At 41.8% G+C, this 25,883-nt stretch overlaps 2 protein-coding genes across 2 annotated transcripts; one reads left to right on the top strand and one right to left on the bottom strand.

Annotated features, from left to right (window-relative positions):
* Positions 1 to 390: 390 nt before the first annotated feature.
* Positions 391 to 1,693, top strand: LOC148831483 (uncharacterized). Its single transcript, XM_088922281.1, has 2 exons — positions 391 to 1,155; positions 1,598 to 1,693. Exons 1-2 carry the CDS (start codon positions 496 to 498, stop codon positions 1,691 to 1,693), a joined length of 756 nt encoding a protein of 251 aa, XP_088778407.1. The 5' UTR covers positions 391 to 495.
* A 3,946-nt stretch (positions 1,694 to 5,639) lies between these two features.
* LOC148831482 (aminopeptidase Ey-like) lies at positions 5,640 to 25,050 on the bottom strand. The gene is made up of 21 exons (XM_088920086.1): positions 24,970 to 25,050; positions 23,819 to 24,570; positions 22,410 to 22,552; positions 21,650 to 21,786; positions 20,601 to 20,727; positions 19,943 to 20,097; positions 19,717 to 19,830; positions 18,775 to 18,918; positions 17,631 to 17,696; positions 17,035 to 17,100; positions 16,323 to 16,492; positions 15,791 to 15,867; positions 15,028 to 15,161; positions 13,211 to 13,266; positions 12,162 to 12,309; positions 11,633 to 11,724; positions 10,334 to 10,444; positions 9,384 to 9,551; positions 8,783 to 8,923; positions 8,329 to 8,410; positions 5,640 to 6,996 (listed from the first exon to the last, which is right to left on the bottom strand). The coding sequence occupies exons 2-21, from the start codon at positions 24,445 to 24,447 to the stop codon at positions 6,844 to 6,846; spliced, it is 2,913 nt and encodes a 970-aa protein (XP_088776212.1). The 5' UTR covers positions 24,448 to 24,570; positions 24,970 to 25,050; the 3' UTR covers positions 5,640 to 6,843.
* Between the last annotated feature and the right edge of the window lie 833 nt (positions 25,051 to 25,883).

The raw sequence follows: 25,883 nt of genomic DNA, 5'->3' as shown, positions 1-25,883 counted from the left end.
ATAATACCATCTGAGTATTTTTCATTCTTCATTTCCATTTTCAATTGAATATCACAAAAAGTTCTCCCTGTAAGCGCAGAATGGAAAGGTGAGTTGTTTTTTACCTTCAAGAGAATATTGATTCTGCATGGTCTTGGGGGGTGGGGTAGTATATTTTAAATATTCCATACTATGAAACTGAAAGGAATTTGAAAATGAGAATCACATTTCTATTTCTTTTATTGTTATGCTTTTTCGCTCATTCTGATTTGGTGAGTACCCCTTTCTCCCTGGGGTGAAGTGGAAGAACAGACCGATTCCCAGACCCTCTGTGCCAGAGACCCCCTGCCTTCTCCGCGTTCACCCCTCTGGGGCTTTGATGTCCTGATGAGGCCGGTGAAGGTGTGACCTCACACCTTGCTGTCCAGGATAAATGGAGGAGCAGCACAGCCTTCCTCAGTGAACTCGCCGCACTGCCAGTGACACAACCTTTCCTCCAGAGGAAAACCTGCAGACATGGACGCCTCTCTCTCCCAGCTCCTGCTCCACGGGGACGAGCCGCTCTTCGGCTGCGATGCTCTGCTGGAGCAAATCTGCTCCGCATCAGACTCGGGCTACTATAGCGCTACCGGCAGCCTGTCCCCAGCTTCCTCCATCGACTCCTGCTGTTTCTCTCCCCCACCTCCACCGCCTGCAGCGAGGCAGGAGCCCAGAGACCTCCAGCTCCTCCTGAGCACCACTGCTGCCCCCGCACAGAGTCCCGTCCCTGTCCAGGCCAAGAGGAGATCCAGGTCAAAGTATCCTGGGAAAAAACGCCAGAGCGCCAGCGAGAGAGAGAAGCTGAGAATGAGAGACCTGACCAAGGCCCTTCACAACCTCAGGACCTACCTGCCCCCTTCAGTGGCTCCGGCGGGACAGACCCTGACCAAGATCGAGACCCTGCGCCTCACCATCCGCTACATCTCCCACCTGTCGGCGCAGCTGGGGCTCAGCCAGGAGGCGCTGGCCCAGAGAACCCAGAAAGATGTATCCCTGCCTCCCTCTGTCCCACAGGACAACATGCAGATCAGCATCCAGGAGGACTCTGATGCCATATTTCAGGCAGAGCATGTTCATATGAATTCTCAATTTCCAGTGACATCAGCTGAGCCTTCAAGCACAATGCAGTCATGGCAGGTATGTGACCACAATATATATATGCATTTAGAATAAAATGCCCATCTGTGCACAGCTGAAATCTAAGCATTGCCATCCAGTGTCTTAAATGAATTAATTCACTAGAATATTCATATATAATATTTAAATTAGCCTTCAATAAATTTAGATGGGATCTCTCCGGCATATAGTTTTAAAATCATTTGTACATAGAAGAGAACGAGGCAAATAAACAGGTTTCAGCATGAGAAAAACATAAATAATCCTAATCTAGACAAAAGTAATATTGAGAAAGAAAAGTTTACACATTTGCGAAGTTTAAAAATTTAGGCATTTGTGCAAAGATTGAAGAAAACATAAAGTTTGCATAGAAACAACTCTGATTATGAACTCCTCCGTATAATGACCAAGCTCTTGTTGTGAGGCATGATGAATTAACATTTTCTCTACTCTTTCTTCGCAGCCTTCCAGTGGTCATTACAGCCTGACCAAGGGCCTGTCTGCAGATTACTGGTCAGCACCACAGCAGCTGTTGCTACCTGGAGCCAGCAGTCTATGAGAACTAAGAGACTTTGCACATGCACTGTGAAGCACACAGCAGCAACACCTTCCTTTTAAAACAGCCTGGGTACGGACTGTGAGTAACTGTGAGACGCTTCCAGCTGTGAAATGAATCCCAAAGTACTTTATTTATGTATTTATTGTCTTGTATTTAAAGTTTATTTATTTTCTTACTAAGGATGATTAAAAAATAAAATAATTGAAACCTGTGCTATATTGTGGTTGGCGTGCAATTCCTTTCATTAAAATACATTTACTGAGTGGGATTTTACACAAAGGTTTACAACCACAAATTTATCTTCTACAAGTCTCACTTTCTTCCATTAGTTCAAAATAAAATTTAAATAACAAATGATACATTGAATACATGAAATAATATTATTTTCTCTTCCCCAAAGTTACTCACATCTAGAGCTCTCAATTTTATTGTGTTCTTAAAATATTAGCTTTGATATTGTACCCTTTTACTTTTCCAGTATTGTTCGCTACAATTTCGTAAGTATAAGCAAGTCATACCAATTCATTATGTTTTGTTTACATTTCACTTCTCTGGGGTAAAATCCTTAAGACGATGCGTCAGATTTTTTTTCCTTCGTTGTTGGGAGTTATTACCAAAATAAGAGTTGAAAACAACAAAATTCACATGCAAAATACTCACTGTGCATCCATAGTTTTACTGAAGATTAAATTATATTTTAGAAAATTAGATTTTAATCTCACACTCATTAAATCAATGCACACAGTCTTCATTCAAAATTGGGACCACATGCTGGGTGATTAGACTGTCCAGTCTATCTAATCTAGTGAATCTGAACAGCCATCGCTTGGGGGCTCCAGCACTGCAGTTTCCCAAGTCAGTACAGAGCACACTTTATCACTCTGTTGATATCATTCTCTATCACAGACCATTACAAAAGTCAAATCGAAATATGGGGGCATGTTTTAACCACAAATTGCTATGAATTAAAATCTTCAGACAACACCACAGATCTGTCTGAACGATATTTCAACCTTTACCACTCCTGTCTTTAAACAATTTTCATAGCAACAGCCCCTGACCAAGGATACTCACAGCACTAGCAGGCTCTCCTTATTGCTTACCAAGGGGCAGTCCTAGTGAGACAAAAAAATCCAGTCACCCTGACAGGGATGTGCAAATTGGAGCCATCACACAAGGCCTAAAGGCTCTAAATTCCCCCTAGCTTGCAAAAGATCAAGTAGGCAGAACTGCAAACTAATTGACACTTAAGCCCCTTTTATTTCAGGCTTTTGTAAACAAACAAAGCCTATTAACTCAGCAAGAGCACTCTTTAGATATTCATTCACTCTAGACAGGACTAACATCAGTACACAAATTGACTCTGGTGCTGGTAAATAGGCCTTAATGCACTTAGATAATAAATAATCCTCCATAGTGTGTCACACATGCAAAATCTGTGCACATACACACGTACATGCAAACGAGCACTGTGAGTTTACAGCTGACTTGAGCATTGCCCCCATTACCTTACACTGAGTTTGTACAGGAAGGCAAGGCTGCAGCTCCAGAATACTGACCACCAGTGGTCATCAGCATCCGTCTGCAGAAATGAAGAACAGCACCAGTGGTCTGTACATATGTGCATAGGGCTAAAAGTGCACCTTGAACTTGCACAGGAGGGTACATAAGACACCCACAGAAGCGTGAGTGTGGGTTGGATGAGAGAAGCCAGTGTAGAAGTGCTTGCATTTCAGCAACAGGTACAGTTATTTTAAAGTTAAGTTGTCAAGCATTCACCCATTCAAGGGTTAAAACAATGGTTTAGGTAACCTAACCACACCTACATGTGGGTGCACAGTTAAATATTATTTAGTTTAATTTGTATTTTTATATCTGCTACAAATTTAGCTAAAACAAAGTGGATTCCTCTTATATTGTACTCTTTTTATTGCTAAAGGACACCTGTCATGAGACATCAGCCTTGTTAAATGAGAACTAAAATTCCTTTTATAGGTGAATCTGAAGAATATAGAAACACCTGTTATCTGAAGATATAGAAATCTCTTGTAAATTATAGAAGAATTAAGCCTCAAATCCCCCTTTAGCTTGATCTTGTCAGATCTTGGTAACTAAGCAAGGCTGAATCTGGTTAGTACTGGGCTGGGAGACCTCTCAGGAAAACCATGTTGCTGCCGTTAGTGGTGCTGGTAGACTCCCCTCTGGACCAGAATATCCAAGCCAAAGCGCATGATGACTAAGAACACAGAGCTATAGGAGGTGCTCACCTGCAGATCAGCTGTTAAAATGAGGTCTTGGCTACATGGTCATTAACAATCCTATGTTAGTCCTAAATTCTCTCTTACTTGGGATCCTTTGGAATGAAAAGCCCTGTATAAATGTAAATAATTATTATAATTATCTCTTTGAGGGCTGAATGGTATTCAGTTTTCTTCCAAATAATCTCAATTAGTGCATTTAACACATGACCTTTTTAATTGATCACAATAAATAAATCTTTACATCTTTATAATGTCTCCCAACATTAAAAAATGTCATAAAATAATGATTCAATGGTTAAATCTATGACTTTCCAGAGAAGAGGACTTAGAGTTCAGGACCTCTGGTTCAATACAATGCAGTTTTCTCTGTGGACAGCAGTGGGTATTTTTTCTCATCTATGTTGTTTTTATTGAAAGCCAACTTCAAGCAACTTTGGGTTGTTGAGAGAGAATCAGGTAGATATAGCGCTCTCAGCAGTGTGACATCCAAGGCAACGTGTACCCGCTCTAGGTAGGTTACATCTCAGAGATGACACGACTTTGTTTTGTTGCTTTAATTCTGTTTATGTTAACAGCTGGCAGTATATCTAATCAAAACTGGGAAGGCTTCTGTGAACCTCACACCAATGGAGCACACAACCTCCGTTGCTGGCGTGAGACTGGAACGGTCTACTCCAGAGGTGAGGCTACCCCTGAGGTGACAGTCACCCTGCTGCCCCAGTAAATGCCCTACATACACAGACATGAAACCAGGCCAGTGAAATGTCACACTCTCTGGCCTGGGAAAGAGCTTCCTCTGAAACGCCTTCCCTTGCAGCTGCTCTCCCGCACTTTGATGTCTGAAGGTGGCCTGTAAAAGTGTGATTTCACACCGCCGGCCCTGGCGGAAATGTTTTAGATTGGACAGTCTTATTACTCAGCATGTGGCCCCAAATTTGAGCGACAACCCTGTGCATTGATTTAATACATTTAAGATTGAAATCCCATATTCCAAGGCAAAGTAAGATCATGAATACACTGCAAATGCTTTACATGTACATATTGAAGTGACGAATCCTATTGAATTTATTAGATTTGTTAAATCCTATTAGAATTTCACAGGCAAAATCCAGTTTTCATTGCAAGATGAAGAGAGGAGCTGTGCCATGCCATTGAAACTGCATGTATGCAGCAGGGGATATAGGTCATTCGTGGGTTCAATTCCTGGGGTGATACCTGCATGGAGTCTGTATGTTCTTCCTGTGTTCACATGGGTTTCTTCCACTTGCTCTGGTTTCCTCCCACAGTCTTACAAGTTCATTGGCTTCTGGGAAAACTGGCCCTGGTGTGAGTGTGCGAGTCTGTGTCTGTGTGTGCCCTGTGATGGACTGGTGTCCCAGCCAGGGTGTACCCTGCCTTGTGCCCATTGTTTGCTGGGACTGGCACCGGCTCCCCCATGACCCTGTACTGGATAAAGCTGTTAGAAAATGGATGAAACAGAACACTTCATCTTTATCTTGTAATAAAGTTTAACAACTATGAACTTGCATTCCATGTTTTATGGACTGAAATCAGATAATGCTTATGGGAGAGTACATAAAACATTTTATGACTTGGTCATTTAGTGCTTTTAGCCCAGGAATTGAACTATAGCGGACACTTATAAACATCTAAAAGCAACAATATCATTTTAAAAATTGGAAAGATTTCTTTTTACAGTTTAGTTTTATTTTGGTCGTGCTCAGCCGGCCTGTTATTTTTTAACAAGATTGTTTCAAGCAGCTAACATTTTAATCCTTTGTTTTTCAACTCACACCCAGGAGTGCACAAGAAAACATATCCCCTCAAAAAATTAAATGCCAGGGAAATAGCAGGAGAATTTCAAAATTGATTCATATAAAGACACATTTCATAGTGCTCCATAGAAGACATCCAAACACAAAAATAAATGGAAGGAGTCTTCCCAAATATAGTGCCTCTCAGGGAAGAATTGAATGTAGTTCCAGTAAAACTTGTATGTCTGAACATAACAATCATTTTCTGTTTAATATCTCTAAGAAGAACTGTGTATTACTGAAGTCAAGACGCTCAACACCAGCAGAATGAAAATGATTGGATATGCATCATTGAATTTAATTTAACAAAAGATTGAAGGGACTGCGGTAGAAGTCACTCAGCACAAATCCTTATCTTTTACATCAATGTATCTTGAAGTAATTAGTTAAAGAACCAGAGATTAATACAAAAATAAATCTAGAGTTCAGTTTGCCAGCTATAAAACTTCTACCTTGAGAAAAATAATATTTTGGAGTTTAGTGCCCTTTTAACTGAACTTCTGGGTTCAGTGCAAGATGTATTCACATAAAATGTGGTTAACAATTAAAAAGTATTTAAAAACAATCTTCACATTAAGGTAGAGAAATACATTCCAATAAGCAGGTGTTTCTTCAGATATGTACAATTATTAACACAGTATACAAGGTGGTTCAGCAAAGAGAGGAGGCTTGAAAAAAAATGCTTTACTACATCGAAATTGTTAAGGGAGTGAAATTATAGGTTATGTAATGGGTTGGGTTGTCAGCCATTGCGATGGATGAGATGATTGGGAAATTGGAATTGTTACTTCTCGCTTAGATTATGAAAGACAGAGTTTATACAGGGGCTGAGTCTCTTGACTTTGGTGTGGCTTTCAGAGGGAGTAATTTGAGACGGTCTTTGGCTGGAGTTACTTTCTCCCAGTCTCCAGGCAACAGTGGTGCAGCTGGGCTTTTAAGCACAGCCAAGCAGGGTAATGAAGGAAACCACCCCTTCCGCACAATGCTTTAAACTGCCGAAACCTCTTGCAAACTAGGCCAGTTTGTTCCCGTTCCCCATGGACGCCCTTCCTCACTGTTCTCGGGTATCGGGCGCTCACGCAGATGCTTTAGTGAACCACTCCAGCACCGCGTCTTTGTTTTCTTTCACCCACTTGATGTTGGCGCGGGTTCGCTCTTTCGCCTGCTCCAGGGCCCGAGTGCCTGAGCCGAAGCCCACGTCCGCGTTGTCCTTCTGGAACTGCTCCAGCTGTGGAGTGACACAGGCGGGTCAGACAGCGGGGGCAGAGCCTCCTGCTCCTGCCACTGCGCACAGGCCACGAGCCCTACGCCCCACGCCCCATCACCGCTGCCAGACCCCCTTCCTTCTGCTCTTCCCATGGGCAGTGCGTACGAAATCAAACTATTTAGACCAGAAAGTCTTTCCAAACCCAGGAACAATTTTAAATGCGGGAAACTTTATTGATGACTGACTTACGAGCCCTGTGTCATAAATCGAATATTAACATCAACCACTCTCTTCTCTTAATTGTGTTAATATCCTCTGCTGCTCGTTTGCTTAATTGTCTCATACTGTTGCCTTGAGCGACATCACTTTCAGCAGGAGCACACAACACCCCCATCCTTCCTGCCAAAGAATTGCTCTTTCTCTCGCTGTACACGGCACACAAGACCTGTGTCTCTACTGTGTGCCTCCAGGCCTGCTTTGCACCCTATGTTTCAGCTCCATGTCATTGTAACCTTTAGCAGGAAATACAGCCTTTCTAATGATGGATGGATAAATAATAAGCAAGACCTACTAATAAGTCATATTAACACTTATGAATTAAGTATCACTTACCACAATACGCAATATATACCAAATTAAGCCATAACCATAAATACTGCTGTGGTTTACTGCACATTGCTGCTCTGTCTGGGAAGAAGCTGACTGAGCAGAATTTACGGACCTAAGATGAAACCCACACAAATTTCGCCTCTAGGAAATGTTGCAATGCATTATTAGTTTCAAAATCATTTTGGCGATGGAATGAGTATGCAAAAGTTAATAATAAATTATTTCCTGCAGTAAATGAATAGGTTTTTGTGTGCAGTGTTCCTTCTTACTCAGCTTCCTAGGCTTATGCTTATGTAAGAATGTAATAAATGTGTTGTCTGGGCCAAATGGCCGCCTATTGTTGGTAACATTTCCCATGTTCTTAAGAGTCTGCTGCTCCTGACTTCACTGACATGTGTCCCAGTGAAAAGGCCCGGAACATAGTTTTCTAGAGGAAGGAGGCTGGAAGAATCGAAGAACAAATTCGTGACACAAGCCCTTTTCAAAGACTTCGGGCTGAGAGTGACATGAGGGTCCCGAGAGCCCCAGCCATGTGAGACAGGTTAGCTTGACTGAACGTGTGAAGTGTTGTTGCAGCACTAATCCTCCTCAGTGTGAGAGGAACCGCACTGTCTGTGCTTGGCTGAGGGGCCGATGTTGAGAAGCAGCCAGTTTGGGGGTTATGACTGAACCTGAATGCTCCAAGTCAGAATCCTCACTAAAAGAACTGGTACTTGTGCATGGGACGATTTTGAAAGTGCTTACCTGTCTGAGCTCAAACTCTGTTGAAAACCTCTTAGTCACCCCACTTATGAGGTTCGAGAACGAGAACGATCCACCTCCATACCTGGGGAAGGGGCAAAGCACAGCTGTCACCTTAAATGCTCTTCTAGCACAGTCCAATCTCTACGGAGTGCGTAAGGGCCAAACGGCAGTCTGTGACTGAGAACTGTGACAACCGTACAGTACATGTGCAAAATGGCAGAAAGGGAGGCTGTAAGATAGTTCTGTCTCCTGTAGCATTGTGATTGAAGAAAGAGGTCATTAATATTCACACACACACATAAATCACTGCAACTGCTCTTAGATGGCAGTGATACCTGTCTAGTATACAGCTCTGCTTGTAGAGAAAGCATGGCTTTTAGGAAAAATCAGTTCACAGATCAAATCTACACTTAGAGGGAAGACGTGCAGAAATTTACAAGGAGGTCCAACTTACTGGGTGAATATGAATGACCAATGTGCTCGGATAAAGTCCCAGGCCAAAGACTGACCCACCACGTTGTTGGCAATATAGACAATGGTAGAAGTGGCATCCTGCTTTCTGATTTTCTCGGAGTCCAAGGTGTATTCCAGATACCTACATCAAACCAAGGGAAACCAAGAAAAATGAATCTGGCATTCGGGAGTCAAAGAGTCAAAGGGCACACACGAACAAGAGATACTGCTGCTGGCGGAGACACCTCAGACACGGGGACAAAAGAGCAAAAGGTGAAAAACTAACAAGGATTCATTCAGAAATGATCAATGAAAATCATGATGTTGCCTTGTTAAAGGTGTCAGAGAAGTAATTGAGCAATAAGAAAAGCGTCTCCTCTGAGGTTTGATATTTGTTTCCCACTTTAAGAATAACACTGAAAAAAAAAATTAAGGAACAAATCTAAAAACATGCAACTGTAAAATATGCAGAATGTATTTGTGACTGGGAAAGGGGATTGTGTTTGTGCACAGGAGCAGTGTATAAACCTGTCCTGCACCATTGCAATTACAGCCCACACCTTGTCTGGTTCAGCTGGGTGTTCAAGAGGATGCTGCCTCACCTGTTCAACAGCCAGGGCTGCTTACTGCAAGCCAGCGCCGCCCGCAGCTTGTCCGTTTCTGTAGCAATGGTGGAATTAGTGAACATCCTCCAGCCAAAGTTCCATTCCTCAGTCCCTCCAGTGGCTATGGCGCTGCAGTATACCGATGTCCTTAGATTTGGGTGGATCCTGATGAAAATAGTGTCATAGTTCAGAACACAGACTTCATATTTTGAAAAACAGAAAAGGCCTATTCCACCAAATTCAGTGCACCTGAGATCCCTCACATTTGTGACTGTGACAAACTCCACTTGTGCATATCTTGACTTTCTTGGGGCCATGCATGGGAAACCATTGTCTTTTGTCTCTTTTCTTTTTCTGCCTCTCAAGTATTGCACACGTCCAAAGGCTTGCTTTGGGTAGCTCTTACTTGAGAAGCACAAACAGAAGACCAAAAACAAATAAATTAAATTTGGTGTTGGGGTACAAATAATTCAAGGGATTCAGTCATGCTGATTTTTAAAGCTTGTCCTGTACAGAATGGAGATTAAGATGGAACTTGGTGCAAGCATTGAAAGCCATGATAAGTTTGACAAAGTCCACCTTCTGGATTATTCAATGGTCAGCAATGAAACAAAAAACCCAAGAGCACATGTGGAAATTATGAGGAGGCACACCTTTACACAAAAGGTGGTGTGTGTGTGTAACAAGCTACCCTACTACGTTACTGCAGCTGATCATGGGTTCTTTTAAGAATCGTAAGGATGAGATATTTAGATGAACCAACATTTTAATAAGTAAGATGGGCGAAATGACCCCCTCTTGTTTATAAATATGCTGGTATTAGATATAGAGCTAGCAGCATTTTTAAGGAAATAAAATTCTGGTTGTGACTCAAGTCTTTCCACTCAATCCTGCAATGTTCTGAGAAGTGAGATCTAGAACTACAGTAGTTGAGGGCAGTAACTCACGGGTTGACTTGAGGGTTGGCCATCCACTCCCTATACAATTTGGTTGCCAGCTCCTGGCACTCCTTGTGCCCATTGCTGCATGCAACTTTGATGGCATTCACCTGGTTGTACCTTGGACAAAGAAAAGAAATAGTGATGACAAACGGATATAGTAAAAGACTGTAAAGGGAAATCATTCAAATATAAGCAAGGCTTCATTTACAATACTGTTTACAATTTTGGTTGCCACATTACCAAAATGATATTGCTACCCTAAAATTGGTCCAAACAAGAGCAGTGAGGTTTGTGGAAGTCTGGTACAAGCTACCCAGACGTTGGTGTAGTGAAACCTTGAGTTACCTTAAACATAAGAATTGTTACTACTGAGAAGCTATCTGGTAGTTAGTAAATTATTGATCCACGAATCTCATCCAGTTTCTGATGGAAGAAAAACAGGGTATCTGTTTCAACAACTTGGCTTGGAAAATTAGCAAGATCCTTGAATAGTAACTACAGCCAACCAGTGCTTGACAGAGTCCTTATGTTCTCAATGACATGGAGTATCAGTACAAAGACAGCTTGAAGGGTAAAGGTGTGTTTTCAGTCCTAAGCAGCAGATCAGACTAATAAGGAACAAGTAATAGGTTTATTCCATGCTGAAAAGTGAAGAAAAGAAACACGTTTCAGCTGTGGAGTCTTCTTTGGGTGGAGCCTTCTTCTTCATACCCGAAGAAGGCTCCACAGCCGAAACATTTCCTTTCTTCTTTTTTCAGCATGGAATAAACCTATTACTTGTTCCTTTGCAGCCTACGCATACTGATGCAGCCACCCAGCTACCTAGATCCGACTTCAACTAGAAGAATGGGAGAACAAATCATTCAATGAGGAAAGATATATAGGTGGATAATGTTTATTTCAAGGCTCATTGAGTTGAACAAAGGAAAACTGGCAGTCTTTTTGGTGCCACTTATTATTAAATGAAATCTTTTTGTCTCTCATCTCTAGAAAACATCTAACACCAGAAAAATAATAGCAGTCATGCTGAAAAGGACATCATTAACAGCAAATTACTATCTGTAATGTGAGACATATTTAACTCCTTATCTTCTTAAAATACCCATTATTTTCCTAGAACCATGGTGATTTTCCAGTTACAGCTACCAGTTACAGATTTTTTTTGATTTGCCATTAAGTAGCTTAGTGTTTTCATGTACCTGCACTTGGAATCACTTCCTTGAAAGAACCGAATCAATACAGAATCCGGCATCAGCTTGTGTGTGTGATCTGCAAAGCTGACCATGGAACCACAGAAATACTTACTGTTCAGTGTGTCCTTTAGGGATGACTGTCCAATTTAAAGTGATATTTTGAAAGTATTCAAATAGCGGGGAAACTTGTTTTTTGAGGTAGGCCTACAAAGCAGAAATAAAGACAACAACTGAAAACGTATTCTTCCTATTACCACTTCTACTAGTAACAATAGTAGGGATACAACCAATAGCTGTGGTAAATGCAATAACAGCAGCAGTAGTGGCTTCTACAGTTATCACGGTAATAATAGGAGTAATAACAGGCAGTAATTATTGGAGTAGAGATAAATGTATTATCAGTCGTATTTCAATCCAAACACTGAAATACCTCTGTAAGTACATAAGATCCTTATTTTGGAAACTGGTAAAAAAGAGTGTAAAGAGAACAACATTAATGAAATAGTATGAGAACAAGAAAATGCAACATGTTATTGCTCCAATCAGCATCAACATACTGATCCTGGAAGGTCACGAAGCTCCTAAGGTCCAGGACCTTAGTGTGGGCTTTACAAACTGCAATTCCAGCCACTGGTACTAACCTGCATTGGCCCGTTCACCTCAGTGCGGTCGAACATGAGGAAGAAGTAACCCAGGTTATCGATGGCCGACTGCCAGGGCATGTACTCTGTCTCGTTGGAGAGATATTTGGTTGTACTCAACGCTGACACTGTGGATCTAATTTTTGCCCTTTTAATAAAAATGAAAAATTGTAAAAAGTGATTTGTGAGCATTTGGGTGCCAGTTAAGTTACTAGAGATCCACACACCCAATGGCAAAAAAACTGGATCTCAAAGGAACTGAGCTGAAATTAGTCCCCCAAAACTCTGAAAAAGGCTTCTCTTGGGCCTCCAGAATTTCTCAGGTGATAAAGACCGAGCTCTACGATCGCGGGTTTGAGTCTGGGTTATGTCCCTAACCACTGTGAACGAATTCCCGGGCTCTCCGGGCGCTCTGTCACACCTGCAGGCTCCCGGGCTCTCCGGGCGCTCTGTCACACCTGCAGGCTTTCGGGCTCTCCGAACGCTCTGTCACACCTGTAGGTTTCTGGGCTCTTGCCGGGCTCATAGCTGTGAGCCCAGTATTGAAAGAGACACAAATGAATTTTCCGAATTGTGTGCCTGTAACAAAATGTTTTAAACCGTTTTTTTTTTAATCTCATTCATTTACACTGGAGTGGGCTGTTTGCTCATAGTGGAAAACAAGGGCTTATCTCTAACATGAGACCTCTGAATAACACTGGTCAGCCTCTGCCCTGGTCATGGAATAACCCTTCAACTTCTGATTTTATGACTACCAGCCAAGCCCCAAATTAATTGAGCACTGAATAATCTTCTTAGACTTTTTAACTGCTTTAAGATGAATCTACAGTAAAAGCTCAAGGGGAGCAGGGATGAATTATCTGTGAAAAAGAATCTGGCTTCCTGCAGTGGGATACCATTAGCTACAGATATACTACAAACCCATTCAAATTAAATTGAGCACAGCTCTTATCACTGTGTACTGGCTGATAAAGATAAGATGAGAAAGCTCGAACACATTATAATGACTCTTCTCAGGAATGTCTGTGTTTCAAAGCCACTATACTCACCTTGCCAGATTAAATGCATCATCCACCAGCTGAGCTCTGTTAATAACTGGGATGTTCTACAAATAAAACAAAAATGTTTTAATGGTTTAAAAGTTACAGTATGAATAAGGAGTCATACATCCAATACAGTAATTCATTAGCATCCACCAATTGAGAGATCTGTGTTGCTTTTTTATCCTTATGAGAGACCCACTCTCGGCAGCTTGAGGGCACAGGCTGACATCTGTTGTGAGTTCATGTCTCCAGCATGTCTGTTTCAAGAATACCATGCTGTAGCAGTCCTTAACCTGTCAAAATGAGGACTGACTTGAACAAGCCTGAAGCAGACACCTAGGTCAACAACCCCTGGCATCTTTTAACCTTTGTGACAGTATCCTGGTTAGACTACCTCGTTTAACACCTCCAGCAGCCTCCTGTTACTGTTCTACTGGCCTCCTGGCAATGTGCTGGTCAGAGCAGATCCTACTCCTAACAACAAGGGCTGAGCAATATCCAATCAGAGAACTGAAGTGTGTCACATGACTCTGAGCCCAACAGCAAGAGCTACTACTGTCACCTGTACTCAGGATAAAAAGTACTGCACTGCCTTGTGAAGGTTAGCAGTCACATAAACTTTTACTGACATGGTAGTGGATTATAGTGGCAATATTGAATGGGAAATGTTAAAAAAAGAGGAATCCATCTGACTCATATACAGTATCTTATATGCACCCACCTAGCTTACCTATAAATGGCAACTGCTAGACTTGCTAAGGTAAAGAGTAAAGAGAAAAAGACAAACCATCTGTTGCTTTGGTTTTGCATATTCTCACGAGAGACAGGTCTCAAAATTGAATATTGCTCAGCTTAAAGCCAATTTCTACTGAATGCGAGTTTCTTGGTGTAACTGGTGAAATCCCCCACAATGATGTCATAGGCAACAGATTGCTACAATGTATGTTGCCAGCACACTGACTTGTATAACAAGGCTCCTGAGAACGCTACTGTGGGATTTTGAGTGACCAGCAATAAGAACGTTGGTTTAACAATACATGCAAAGGACAGCAGCTCCTACAGCAAGGGTGGGCAATTCCAGTTCTAGAGTACACACTAGTGTGTCTGCAGGCTTTTTTTCCTCCTCAACTCTATCACTTGAGAACTTAATTATTGCAAAGGAACAAGTAATACGTTTATTCCATGCTGAAAAGAGAAGAAAGAAAACACAATGTTTCGGTCGTGGAGCCTTATTCAGGTGTGAGAAGGCTCCATGGCTGAAACATTGTGTTTTCTTTCTTCTGTTTTCAGCATGGAATAAACATATTACTTGTTCCTTTGCAGCCTACGCATGCTGACGCAGCTACCCACCTGAACTACTTCAACTTAATTTTTGGCCAACATTTGGCTTAAACAGACCAATTTCACAGCCTCTTCCAACTCTTTAGGTGCTGCTGCTTTGAAAGTACCAAAAAAACACCTGCAGTGACCCCAGCCCTCCAGGACCAGGACTGTCCATCACTGACCTACAGCACTGACCTACAGTGTCTCCAGTCACCATGTGGCAGCACTCATTTGAAACAGTGACACCTAGTGGCCCACGATCACCACTCCAGCTACAAGATGATCTGTCTTGCGTAGTATCTAAGACCCAAGGAGGGATCAAACAGCTAAGCCATCAAGGCCAGGCAACCACTTCAACAAGGTGCTTTTGAATAACTGAGAACTGGTTGTAGGACGTCCACTTCTGCAAAACTCCTGCACAGTCTCCAAGGATTACACACACCTGGGCACAGGTGCGCTATCTGCGTGGCACAGATTTGAACCAGAACACCAGGATTTACCTCATGATTATCTTCCAGCTGCTTGAGGAGTTTGTTCCAGTTGTTCTCATCATAGTTCACCCTGAAGTATCCAGTTACATTGATGTTGGCAAGCAACCAGTCTGTGTTGTCCACTCTCATGTTTGGATTGGTGTCTGTGTGGACAGAAGTCAATGAAGAGACAAAGAAAAATCTGAATATCCACTCCGCTCCCTCTGCCTCCACTCTGTACACACCAGATCACTGTGGGTAAGGCGGTCAGGCGCTTAAGTCTGCTGTCATTTTCTCACATCATGTTTTTTTAATGCTCTTCGCAAATATTTCGCTGCTTTGGGGCACAGCAAGGAAAGACAAAACGTTTGCCTATTAATATCAGAACTGTATGATCCCAACAAAATCTTCCTCCTTTCCACGTGGATTTTCAAGGGAAATTTTTCTCCAGAAAAACAAAAACTGCACCCCACCCACTTTCAGCAGAACTGTCCCTGTATTAAATAATAAAATGTGCCAATCTGGGGGCATTTATTAGCAATATGTTATGATACCACTACATAAAATATTTTTGGAATATTTAATTTAGTCTTCTCCTACCTTTGTAGCCATTGTACAGTCACAGTATGGTACTTAAGATTGTGTATTGTTGGAGCAGAGATCAAGTCACTTTTATCATAACAAAATTCAACAGCCCCTTCTGCTGAGGACATTTTCCTACCAATCACCATAGCAGGTGTCAGTCACCTTATCATTTACCTGCTATCAACAACATGCATGTGGGTCTCCTTACCTGAGGAATTGAGCAGCCAGTATCTAGTCTGTATTCCTCCACTCTTCATCCAGCTCATAGGGATGTACCATACGTAACTGGGAACACAAATGAGTTTCCAATTAAAACACTATTGAACACCACTGCATGCAGTCCCTGTCTAGCTCACCTTCAGATACATCTCCTCCTCTTTTGATACTTCTCGATATAACAGTAATGACGCATTGTGGTATTTTTCATAGGGACTGATGTAAGCCTTTTCTTCATCATACTATGGAAGATTGTGCCAATTTGATTAGTGTTGCCTGATTAATCACGGAGTGATGGATTAGATCAGACTAGGCTACAGACAGAGGAAAAGCGATCTAGGAGAGGTGGGTGGGTAATGTTTGATCAGAGTGTACTTTCCAGTTTAAAAGCTAGTAAAAGAATTTCAATGGAACCCAGAGCGTAGAAGCCTACATTTCTATCAGCCCTACACTAAAATGGTTCATAGTTTTAAGAAAAGCCACATGCACACTCCCACCTGTCCAAGTTTCCTTAGCTAGCTTACTTGTATATTGATGTTCTGTTGACAACTGAGTCAGGGTCCAGAAGGAAGTGTTTCTGGGATATCTGTCCAGATGTGGTATTAATGGTAACAACTGGGAAGCCCATCTGAAGAACCCAGCGGTTCATGATTTCTTCTACAGTAGCTGGCAAAGTAGATTTGTCGTCCACGGCCTTGCAAATGACAAGACAGTGTTTCACTTTCTTTACATAAACCGGTACATTAATCTCCTTGGCTGTTATAACATGTGATCTTTTAAATGGAGCATTTCCCACTCTTAGTTTAGGTTGAAACCAGTTTATAACAATCATAAAAGAAACAATTCCTTAATTACAGTCATGCGCATACAGAATGTCAACATTGCATTTTAATATATACACCACAGGATGAACATTGGATTGAATGTTTATTTACTATAGTTTATCAATAAACATTTAGAATGATTTTTCCTGCTCTGAGTGCAGACATTGAAATCTGCACATTCAAAGTTTTCCACAAAAAACTAAAAATATATTAAATTCTCTGGCATTCAACAACATCATTAGACTCATTGTGCTTGTTTGCCCCTCCCCAGGACTGAAATGACCGAAATGTACTTTAAGTTCTTGGAAAGACCTTGCACATACAGTGTGTACACTGTACTATGAAGTACTCAACTGTATAGTGACAAAATAAGCCAACACAATCATTTTGCGGAACTGAAAAAGTAACTTACTGTTTCCAAGTAATCCCAGAGGTCTGTATATACTGTGTTATTAAATGAAAAATGAGTCAGGTATGCCTGCAAAGAAAAGGTTGTTTATTTCACAGCAGTGGAGTAGTTTAGAGAAGTGGCTTATTTCATGAAATTACATCATAAAAATATGTTTATTACATCATTCAGGACACAATACAGGCCTAAAAAGGGGAGTGTAGTGTAACTCTAAAACTAGTTACTACAGCTTCACTGTAGAAGAGGACAGCTCATTCACTGGCCTTGTGATCAAGTCTAGATTGCAGACTTTGTCTTCAATTATTTAATTGGCATTTTACATTATTAAAAAAATTATCTGCAACAGAGCAGATCACAGAAAGGTCCACATGTTCTGTGCAAGAAAAATATGTGTGGTAGCTCGTGCCGTGTGCTAATGACCAAATATTTGCTAGTGTACTGTAATACTCTAGCTAATCCCTACAGATCAAGTGTGATCTTTGATGTGTTTTATGTGTTAATGAAAAGACTGCTTCCAATTTGCAGTGTAATAGGAAGCAATACATTAACCGCTACATATAGTATAAGTATTTGTGAGGCATGACTGTGCTCAGACTCACGTTAATCCCTTTGACAAACACGCCTTCTGTCAGGAAATCGGACAGCATCCGCAGCACTGAAGCCCCCTGTAGGGAAGAACGAGAGCAAAGCATTAAATCCAGCAGTATTCCTAGCAAGTGGGAGCCCATGTTAGTCCCAATGCCCTGAGCACAGCTACAGTACGTCATTGTGTAACACATCACATTTTCTTTCACGGCACTTTGTGATGGAGGTAGACAGAAAATAAGCACAAAGCAACATTGCTTCCAAATCTGAAAGTCTGTGAATTTCCACTTGTTTCAACCACTGTAGGCATCTTTAGAGCTCAGACTATAGTCCACACACTGTTTGTCTGAGTCCAGGATGCAACAGCCAGTAAATTAGAGTTAGGCAGGGAATCCTCTGTGTATTCTGCGACATCTCAGGCTCTTGTGAATCGGCAGTGAGGTGAAAGAGAGCTGCATCACTATCCCGAAAGCCCAAGGTACAAGGCAGCTTGAACAGGAACAAGTTAAAATAAAAGGGACACAACATTGCAGTTGTGGAGCCTTCTTCAGGTGTCACATCTGAAGAAGGCTCATTTCCACGGCCGAAATGATGTGTCTCTTTTCTTTCCAGCATGGAAAAAACCTTCACTTGTTCCTTTGTAGCCTATGCATGCTGACGCAGCTGCCTACTTGAACTTCTCCGAATACAAAAGGACAGTTAAGAGACAACAAATAACCCATCAAGGCAGCATGTCTTTGGAGCACTTGGAGAAAACCCAGGGTGACAAACTCCCCACGGAAGTCGACCTAGTCCAAACTCGAACCCGGGGTCCAAGAGTTGGAAGGTCACAGCTTTTAGTCACCACACTGCCCCACAGGCTGTTGCTCCCCCAGTGGATGCTCATTCTCCTGTGGGGGGGTGTGGGGCTCACAGAAGGATGTGGAGAAGTGGAGGATGGCTCCAGAGTACATTTCAAGAGAAACCCTGCAAACCTGCCATTCTTCCCTTGGTACCTCAGATGATGGGAAGAACAGATTAACTCTACTCCTACTACAGGAATCACCTGTCACTACCTGGCTCCCCGCTTCCTCCTACACAAACTGCGAGTCTCAACATGCTTGGCTTCATCTGCTGGCTCTGTGTTCAGAGCATGCTGCTGCAGGAGGACTGCTGTACCTTGCTGTAAGAGATGGAATCGAAAAGCTCGCTGATTTGCGCCGGCGTTTGGATCTCGTCTTCCGTTGAGGAGAGAGGGTGAGAGGAAGCCAGAGCGTCCACCGCAAACACCCTGTGCACATCGTTCAGGACAATCAGGTCTTTCTGTGAAGGACAGACACGGGGACAGTCACACATGCTGGGCGTTTTCACCTAGAGCACACGGCGATCTGTTTGATTCATATTGTACCAAAACTCTACATCCATAAAAACTATCTGAAAGAAAGTTCATGTAACAGAGTCTTAGATATTACTACAAATTAAACAGAGGTATAATCAATCAGCCATTGATAAAGCACAGATCGATCAACAGTATAAAAATGTTATCTCCTATTGGCAATTTCAGATCAATTGCAGAAAGTAAAAGCATTTTGAAAATGTTTCATGTGACAAACACTTTTTTTCTCTTTTTCAATATAGTCTTCTATTTTGCTCCTTCACACCACCTCCAGAAATATCAACTGTTCTGAGCTGTGAATCAATTTTGTATACATTGATGAGAATCATAAAAGGTTGATCAGAAATTCTTGTTTGATAAATCATGTCATTATAAAAACAGCAGAATCTCACTGTATGTTAAAATACAGTATATACTGAAAAGAGAGAAAGTGTCAAATTATTCACTGTGTCACAATCTTTAAGTCAGTTTTGAAAAGGCAAGAATAGCTGAAATCATCTTTAAAAGAATCCATAGCTATATTCAGAGCCTTCTGCTGCAAAGACACATTTGCTCCAGATTCTCTCAAAGTAAATATAATGGTTTCATGCAACTCAAACCTGGTTTACCCCCAAGCCTAACTTGGCCTGAGTGCAACCTGGAAATCATAAAAAATGGAGCAAATATGGGATTGAAGCAAAAAGATCTGAAGTTCCTTTTGTTGATCTGCACGTTCCTATACATACAATATTCCAGTCAGGCTCAGCAAAATCTGCTCCCAGATATTCCACATAGGAGGCAAAGCCTTCGTTCAGCCAGAGGTCATTCCACCACTTCAGGGTGACCAGGTTTCCAAACCACTGCAAGGACACAAACCCACAGGTGAATGAATGAAGGGAGAGATGGGACTGAGAAACACAATAAACAGAAGGAAACAGAAACAGAAAAATGCTGTAGTTCTGCTTGTGTTACCATGTGTGCCAGTTCATGGGCAATGACAGTCGCGACTCTCTCTTTGTTCCCATTGGAGGAGAAAGAATCGTCATACAAAAGTGCGGTTTCTCTGTAGGTTATCAGGCCCCAGTTTTCCATGGCTCCAGCATTGAAGTCAGGAAGAGCTATCTGGTCTGGAGGAGAAAGGGAGTTCAGCAATGAACACTTAGCACACTTTGCAGATGATCATCCCACCCAGGATGCAATAATTACATTAATACCCCTCACAAAGCCTTTAAAAAAGCAATCCGAAATGGAAACAGTGCAAAAGCTTTTGATTTACTTTTGCTTTGTCGTCCTTTATGATAAAGATGATGTGATGTTAATGATCCACTGCATTAAGTGAGATGAGTTCAAATTAACCCAACACTAGCTTATCAGTTTTTAAAAGTAGACACATAAGTTGAAATAAAGTATATCTGCCAAGCTTAAGAAAAAAATCGAATGATTTAAAGCAGTTAAGCAGCACATCGCATGATCTTGTTACATTTGTTCAGTGAGCTTTAATTGTGTCTATGTTAAATGTTCCAAGCATCCAAAAACTAAGAAAATCAGCCTTTTCATCTCTCTATGGCGACACTCCACAACTTTCACAACACAATTCAAGCGGGGCCTTTTCATATGTATACAGACTAACCTGATTTTGGTAGGGGGTATGTTACATTGTAATACGTTTCAAAGAACTTCAGAATTGGGCCTGTCACATTCAGGGCATAGTCTCCTTGTTTGTCTTCAATCGCTTTCTTGCGAGCCCAGATTCGAACCTGAGAAGGAACAAAGCACATTGTCAATAGAGTTCCTGCTACTTGACAGACTTGTTCCCAAGCTACTTTCCAAACTAAAGTCTGAAATTAAGATGAGATTTCCAGAAGTGGTGTAAAGAGGAAAGGATTTCCTTAGGAAAATGGAACATAATTGCAACATCTGTCTTGATTAATGGACACCCACCATATCCACACGGAAAGAAATAGCTTTCATAAAAACAGTTTAGATGTCTGTACAACTGTAAGTTACAATACGTTGAAATAAATTCAATTGGGTGTACTGAGATTCAATTGAAAATACAAAATACTGCTTTAGCCTTGTGATGGTTTAGCAGGTTCAGACCAGACAGCAGCACATGTTTCGACTAAGTTACCCAGAAGGATGTGGGGAGCTGCTGCCTTCAGTCACCTGACCAGTTGCTGGAAGACAATTGGTCATGTGACAGTTTAAAAAGCAGGAAGCAGAGGCTGATAAACCGAATTATCAGGCCAAATAAGAACATAAGAAAGGTTACAAAATGAGAGAAAGCCATTTGGCCTATCTAGCCCATTTTGTAGTTAGTAACTGATCATTTCAAGGATCACATCCAGATGCTTCTTGAAAGAAGAGGAGATATCAGCTCCCACAATATGACTGGATAGCTTATTCCCGACTCCTAAATTTCCCCCCTCTCATTGGTGACCTTTCCTGTATTCTCAAAGATGGATCACTGTGTGTCTAATACTGTAACATACAGTAAACACACCTTTAGTGATTGTGTGTTATACTTTGTAAACTGATTTTTGGTTTTAAGGCATACATTCAAATATATGCACATTTGCACTAGGCTTCCAGGATATGTCTCTTTCTCCTGCTTTTCCATGTGAAGATCAGAGGGTTAAGATAAAAAAGAAATGTTATGTATTATTAATCATATATTACCAAAACATCCTGGATTGTGTTATTAATCTGTCCAAAGTCACTGACTATGAAGGCCAAAAGGTATGTTGACATTTTCTCTGTGGTTTTAAACTTAGTGACGGTTACAGACATATTATCGATGACATCATCCTTCACCTCTGAAAACACAAGAAACAGTAGAGAGTAACACAGCATCTTTTTAAACTTTGGACAAATACAAGACTTTTTGATTTGTTATTCTCTGGAATTTGGACATGCCGGCTGACTGTACGTGCAGGGCCTAAGCCTACCGGCAGCTACTCACGGTAACTTGTCAGGCCCAGGTCAAAAGCTCAGAGCTCGATCCTGGGCTGTGACTGCGGTCCCCAGACAGTGGAGTGTGACTGGCTCGGCACCGCTGAAGGCTGGGAGGGATTAGCTGGACTTGGGGTTCCCTGGGATCACAGCTACACCACACAGTGCTATCGTGGGGTGGAGGGGGGGGGACACTCCCCTCCAGGCAGCACTAATCTGCCGGTACAGGGCCATGTGACGAGATGTGTGGCTGGAAGGTGGGCAAATCGGAGGAGTCCGCCTACACTTCACAATCTCCCAGTGTGCGGTCACAGGGTTCGGAGCGATGAGCAGACACGTTCAAATAACACACAGCTGGCGATTCTGAATAACAGCAATCATCAGCAAACTGAGTGGGCATTCACCCGCTGTGTACAGGTCATAAAAAGTAATTGTTGATTCTAAGTCAACAAAGGCCTGCTTTATGAGGCCCATGCAGCACACTCACCATAGTCCAAACTATTGGACAGAGCCACAGTACCGGGGTCGTGAATCACTGTGATGTTGAAGGTGGCTTTCATGGCAGGCTCGTCAAAGCAGGGGAAGGCTTTTCTAGCGTCTGCTGCCTGCATTTGAGTAGTGGCGACCACTCTAAGAAAAGAAAAAAAAAACAACAATTTTCATTGTAGTGTATTCAATTTATAGTTCAGTTTTTTAAAATTCTGAGGTGGTGGGCACACATCTGATGTTAATTATAGACTATTAAACCGATTTTATTGTGATTAACCATGGTTAGCTGAGGTGACTATAAGGATAAAGACTTAACATGAAATTTAACCAAAGTCTCAGCTAATGCTACCAAAGGCCTTTAAAGCTCCCGCTTAAATTTAGGCAGTTTAGACAATTAAGATGATGCTTGTTTGAAATCAGGGAAAAGAATGAGGGTAACAATTGAGCTTAGATGCTTAAAATTCTATTAATAACTTTTTACATTACCTGTGACAGATTAACAGAATGTTAACAGGGTGTGGTGATGAACCTAGTAGGACTATTAATGAGTAGTTGAATGGTTACTAATAAAAGGTTAGATAACACATTAGCAGTGCCTAAACTCAAACATCATTGAAAAGTGCTGACCTTTTTGATTTGTAGGTGTTTAATACCTGATGATTCTGGCGGACAGTAAAATAAGATATGCCTTTCGCTGCCTGTAGCTATGTCAGACAGGAACAAGCAAATTTGATCTGTTAAGAAGTCTTTCAGATGGGGAAGCACATACAATATGTGCTGGCAACCAACACCTTACTTTCAGGTTACTTTGACTGCTTTTCCACTGAACTTCATGATACTGATTCACTCTGCAGAGAAGTCACGACCTTCTCCCCATTGCATTAACAATCCTTCAGAAAGTCCCAACAGAAGCATTCTGATGAGTCTTGATAATATGTGGGACAAAAGAAATGCTTTCTAGGAAAAAAGTGCCCACTACCTATTGCTCTGCAGAAAAACCATTTGTGACTTTAAATGAAACACAACATTTGGATCAGAATACAAACACGCGACATTTACGCTCTGCTGCTATCTTTAAGAGTGTGCAAATGGACTGTGAGGGAGCTGTTCTTCAGCATCTATCCCCACAAGTGGTCATGTTCTGTAACTAAATGGCCAATTCATCTTTTCTGCGCTCCAGGGCTCCACATAAAACTGTTAACCTAATCTGTGAATCGATCTGTGAGCATGTGTCTCCCAAAGAAGCTGGAAGCTCGATTTACTTAGTATTAGATCTACTAGAGTTTAGACTGCAATTAAAATCTGTAAAAAAAAAAATGTTAGGTATACAAAGTGGAAATGTCGTTCTCATGCAAAACAAAGCTTTAAAAACATGTCCTAATGAATACAAAAAAACGTGTGTCTTACTTCTGAGTTCCATCCTCCTCCGTATATACGCTGCGGTAGAAGCCTGCTAAGTCATCTGCCAGCTCGCCTTGAAAACCAGTGATGAGTTTGTATGTCTTCCCAGCTTCAAGGCTGTTTTGGAGCTGAACCACGAGATACTGGGTCTTCTCCTCCAGCCAGGTGCTTTGCAGTGGTGGTGCATTTGAGCCATCGTGGCCTTCCAGCTCTGCATGAAACCCTTTCAATAAGGTCAGGCTGAGCTTGTTGCTGTGAATGAGGATCAGGTCTGTAGCCTTGAGACACTTAAAGATGACATAGGAGTTCCCTGTGAAGATGTACGTGCCATTCACGTCAGGCTTGAGTCGAGGCCAGATGGTCAAATCATAGTGCACGGGAGCCAGGGTGTCAGGCAGCCGGTATCTGTTCCACGGGTTCTGGGGTTGGGCAGTGGTTGTTGGCGTAGCGGTGGTAGTCACTGCTGGCTTAGCGGTGGTTGTGGTGACACTGTCAGTGGGCCTGACACTCTCCACATTCTTGGCTTTCTCTTGAGAGTAGACTACAGACAGGGCGATAATGGTGGCCACAGCCCCGGCACCAATTACAATCCCAGCGATGCCCAGGGTCTTGCTGATGTAGAAGCCTTTACCCATGGCTGACAGCTTGCAGGAAGCAGGGGCAGAAGAGAGATGATCTGGATTCTGCTGGGCTTTTTATTTTGATGGCGTGTCAATGTTTCTGTGTAGACCGGCCTTCCTTCAGGATTAATGGGTGACCTATTAACAGAGGAGTAGGGCTGGTGGAAAGAGAAGTTCCAACGTTCATGCGGATCCTAAAGGGTCATTGGCCTTCCAAGACCAGTTTGCCTGTGACTCTTTCTCGGACAGCCCTTTGAGTGACTCTCCCGGGAGGCAAAAAAAATACCAGATGAAATTTAAATTCTTCTTTTTCTGACAGTTCGACTTCTAATGAAACATTTGAGCCTGATATTTCTGAAAGTCACTGGGAGTAACGGCTTTTTTTCCCTTGCACATGACTTTGGAAATTTATAAACAGACTTTAATTCTGAGGCAGAAAAAGGGAAAGCAGTAGTCAGCTGGAGAGAAAAAAAAGCCTAGAGATAATTAATAATTGTGTTCATTAGAAAGCATTTGGAATAAAATATTAGAATTTACACTTAGCCAGAGAGGTAATTCTGCTCCCACAGGGGGCGCCGTATCCATAGGTTTTCGAGGTCTCTTCAAAGCACCACCACCTGGAAGAGTTGGGAGAAGCTGTTAAAAAATTGGTACCATTAGGTCAACAATGAACTGATTGAGCTAAGTTGGAATGAAAACCTGCAGACACACTGGCCCTCCAAGACTGGCCACCCCTACCTGTAGCAGAGAAACTGCTAAGATTTTCTACACAAAAAACACACAATGTCCTAACGCATGTTCAAAAATCCCTTTACAAAGCCGCAACACTACAGCCACCCGGGCTATCAAATTACATTCATGCATAAATGCACTGCAGAATTAAACATATCTTTATTCGCTGCTATCAAGTTCATTTTACTCCAAAATCATACAAGAAAGAATGAAAAGTTTATGGAAACTCTACATTTCCCTCATGTAGACAGTGAGAGAAGCAATAAAAAAGAACATTGAAATTCTTGGATATATTTTTACAAGTGCAGCATTTACATGAAGTCATGCTAAAGTCGAGTTAAGATTATACAATACATTTGTTATACAGTATCTCACTTCAACTACACTGTTCAGTTTTGAGCACCTTGATTCAAACTCCTTAAGGGTATAAACCACATCAGCTCAAGGGCTGTCTGAAGCAAGAAAGATTAAAGAAGAGTAGTTTAACATTTCTTAATTCCTCAAGACATTTAAGAACAGTAGACACTGTTTTACACATAGGATTGTGGGAGTCTCCAGAATATGAGGTGGAAGATGTTTCCTTGAAAAAGGGTTAAATGAGACAATCCTTCAAAGATTAAACTACTAACTCCCTAACAGGTAAACCAAGTGGCCTCCTTTCATTTGTAATCTTGCTTATTTTCCACCATTCACCCATTAACAGAAGCCCACTACTGCAG

The sequence above is a fragment of the Atractosteus spatula genome, chromosome 7 (assembly GCF_055471065.1).
Source record: "Atractosteus spatula isolate fAtrSpa1 chromosome 7, fAtrSpa1.hap1, whole genome shotgun sequence".
Lineage (NCBI taxonomy): Eukaryota > Metazoa > Chordata > Actinopteri > Semionotiformes > Lepisosteidae > Atractosteus > Atractosteus spatula.
Note: the sequence above shows the minus strand (reverse complement) of the source record. Positions and strands in the feature narration are given on the sequence as shown.

Excerpts from the sequence above, each read along its gene's own strand:
- LOC148831482 (XM_088920086.1), bottom strand. The coding sequence starts at position 24,447 with ATGGGTAAAGGCTTCTACATCAGCAAGACCCTGGGCATCGCTGGGATT. Across the intron at positions 20,728-21,649 it reads ACACAATCCAGGATGTTTTG|GTTCGAATCTGGGCTCGCAA; the intron begins GTAATATATGAT and ends GTTCCTTCTCAG. Across the intron at positions 8,924-9,383 it reads CAGCCCTGGCTGTTGAACAG|GTATCTGGAATACACCTTGG; the intron begins GTGAGGCAGCAT and ends GGTTTGATGTAG.
- LOC148831483 (XM_088922281.1), top strand. The coding sequence starts at position 496 with ATGGACGCCTCTCTCTCCCAGCTCCTGCTCCACGGGGACGAGCCGCTC. Across the intron at positions 1,156-1,597 it reads GCACAATGCAGTCATGGCAG|CCTTCCAGTGGTCATTACAG; the intron begins GTATGTGACCAC and ends CTTTCTTCGCAG.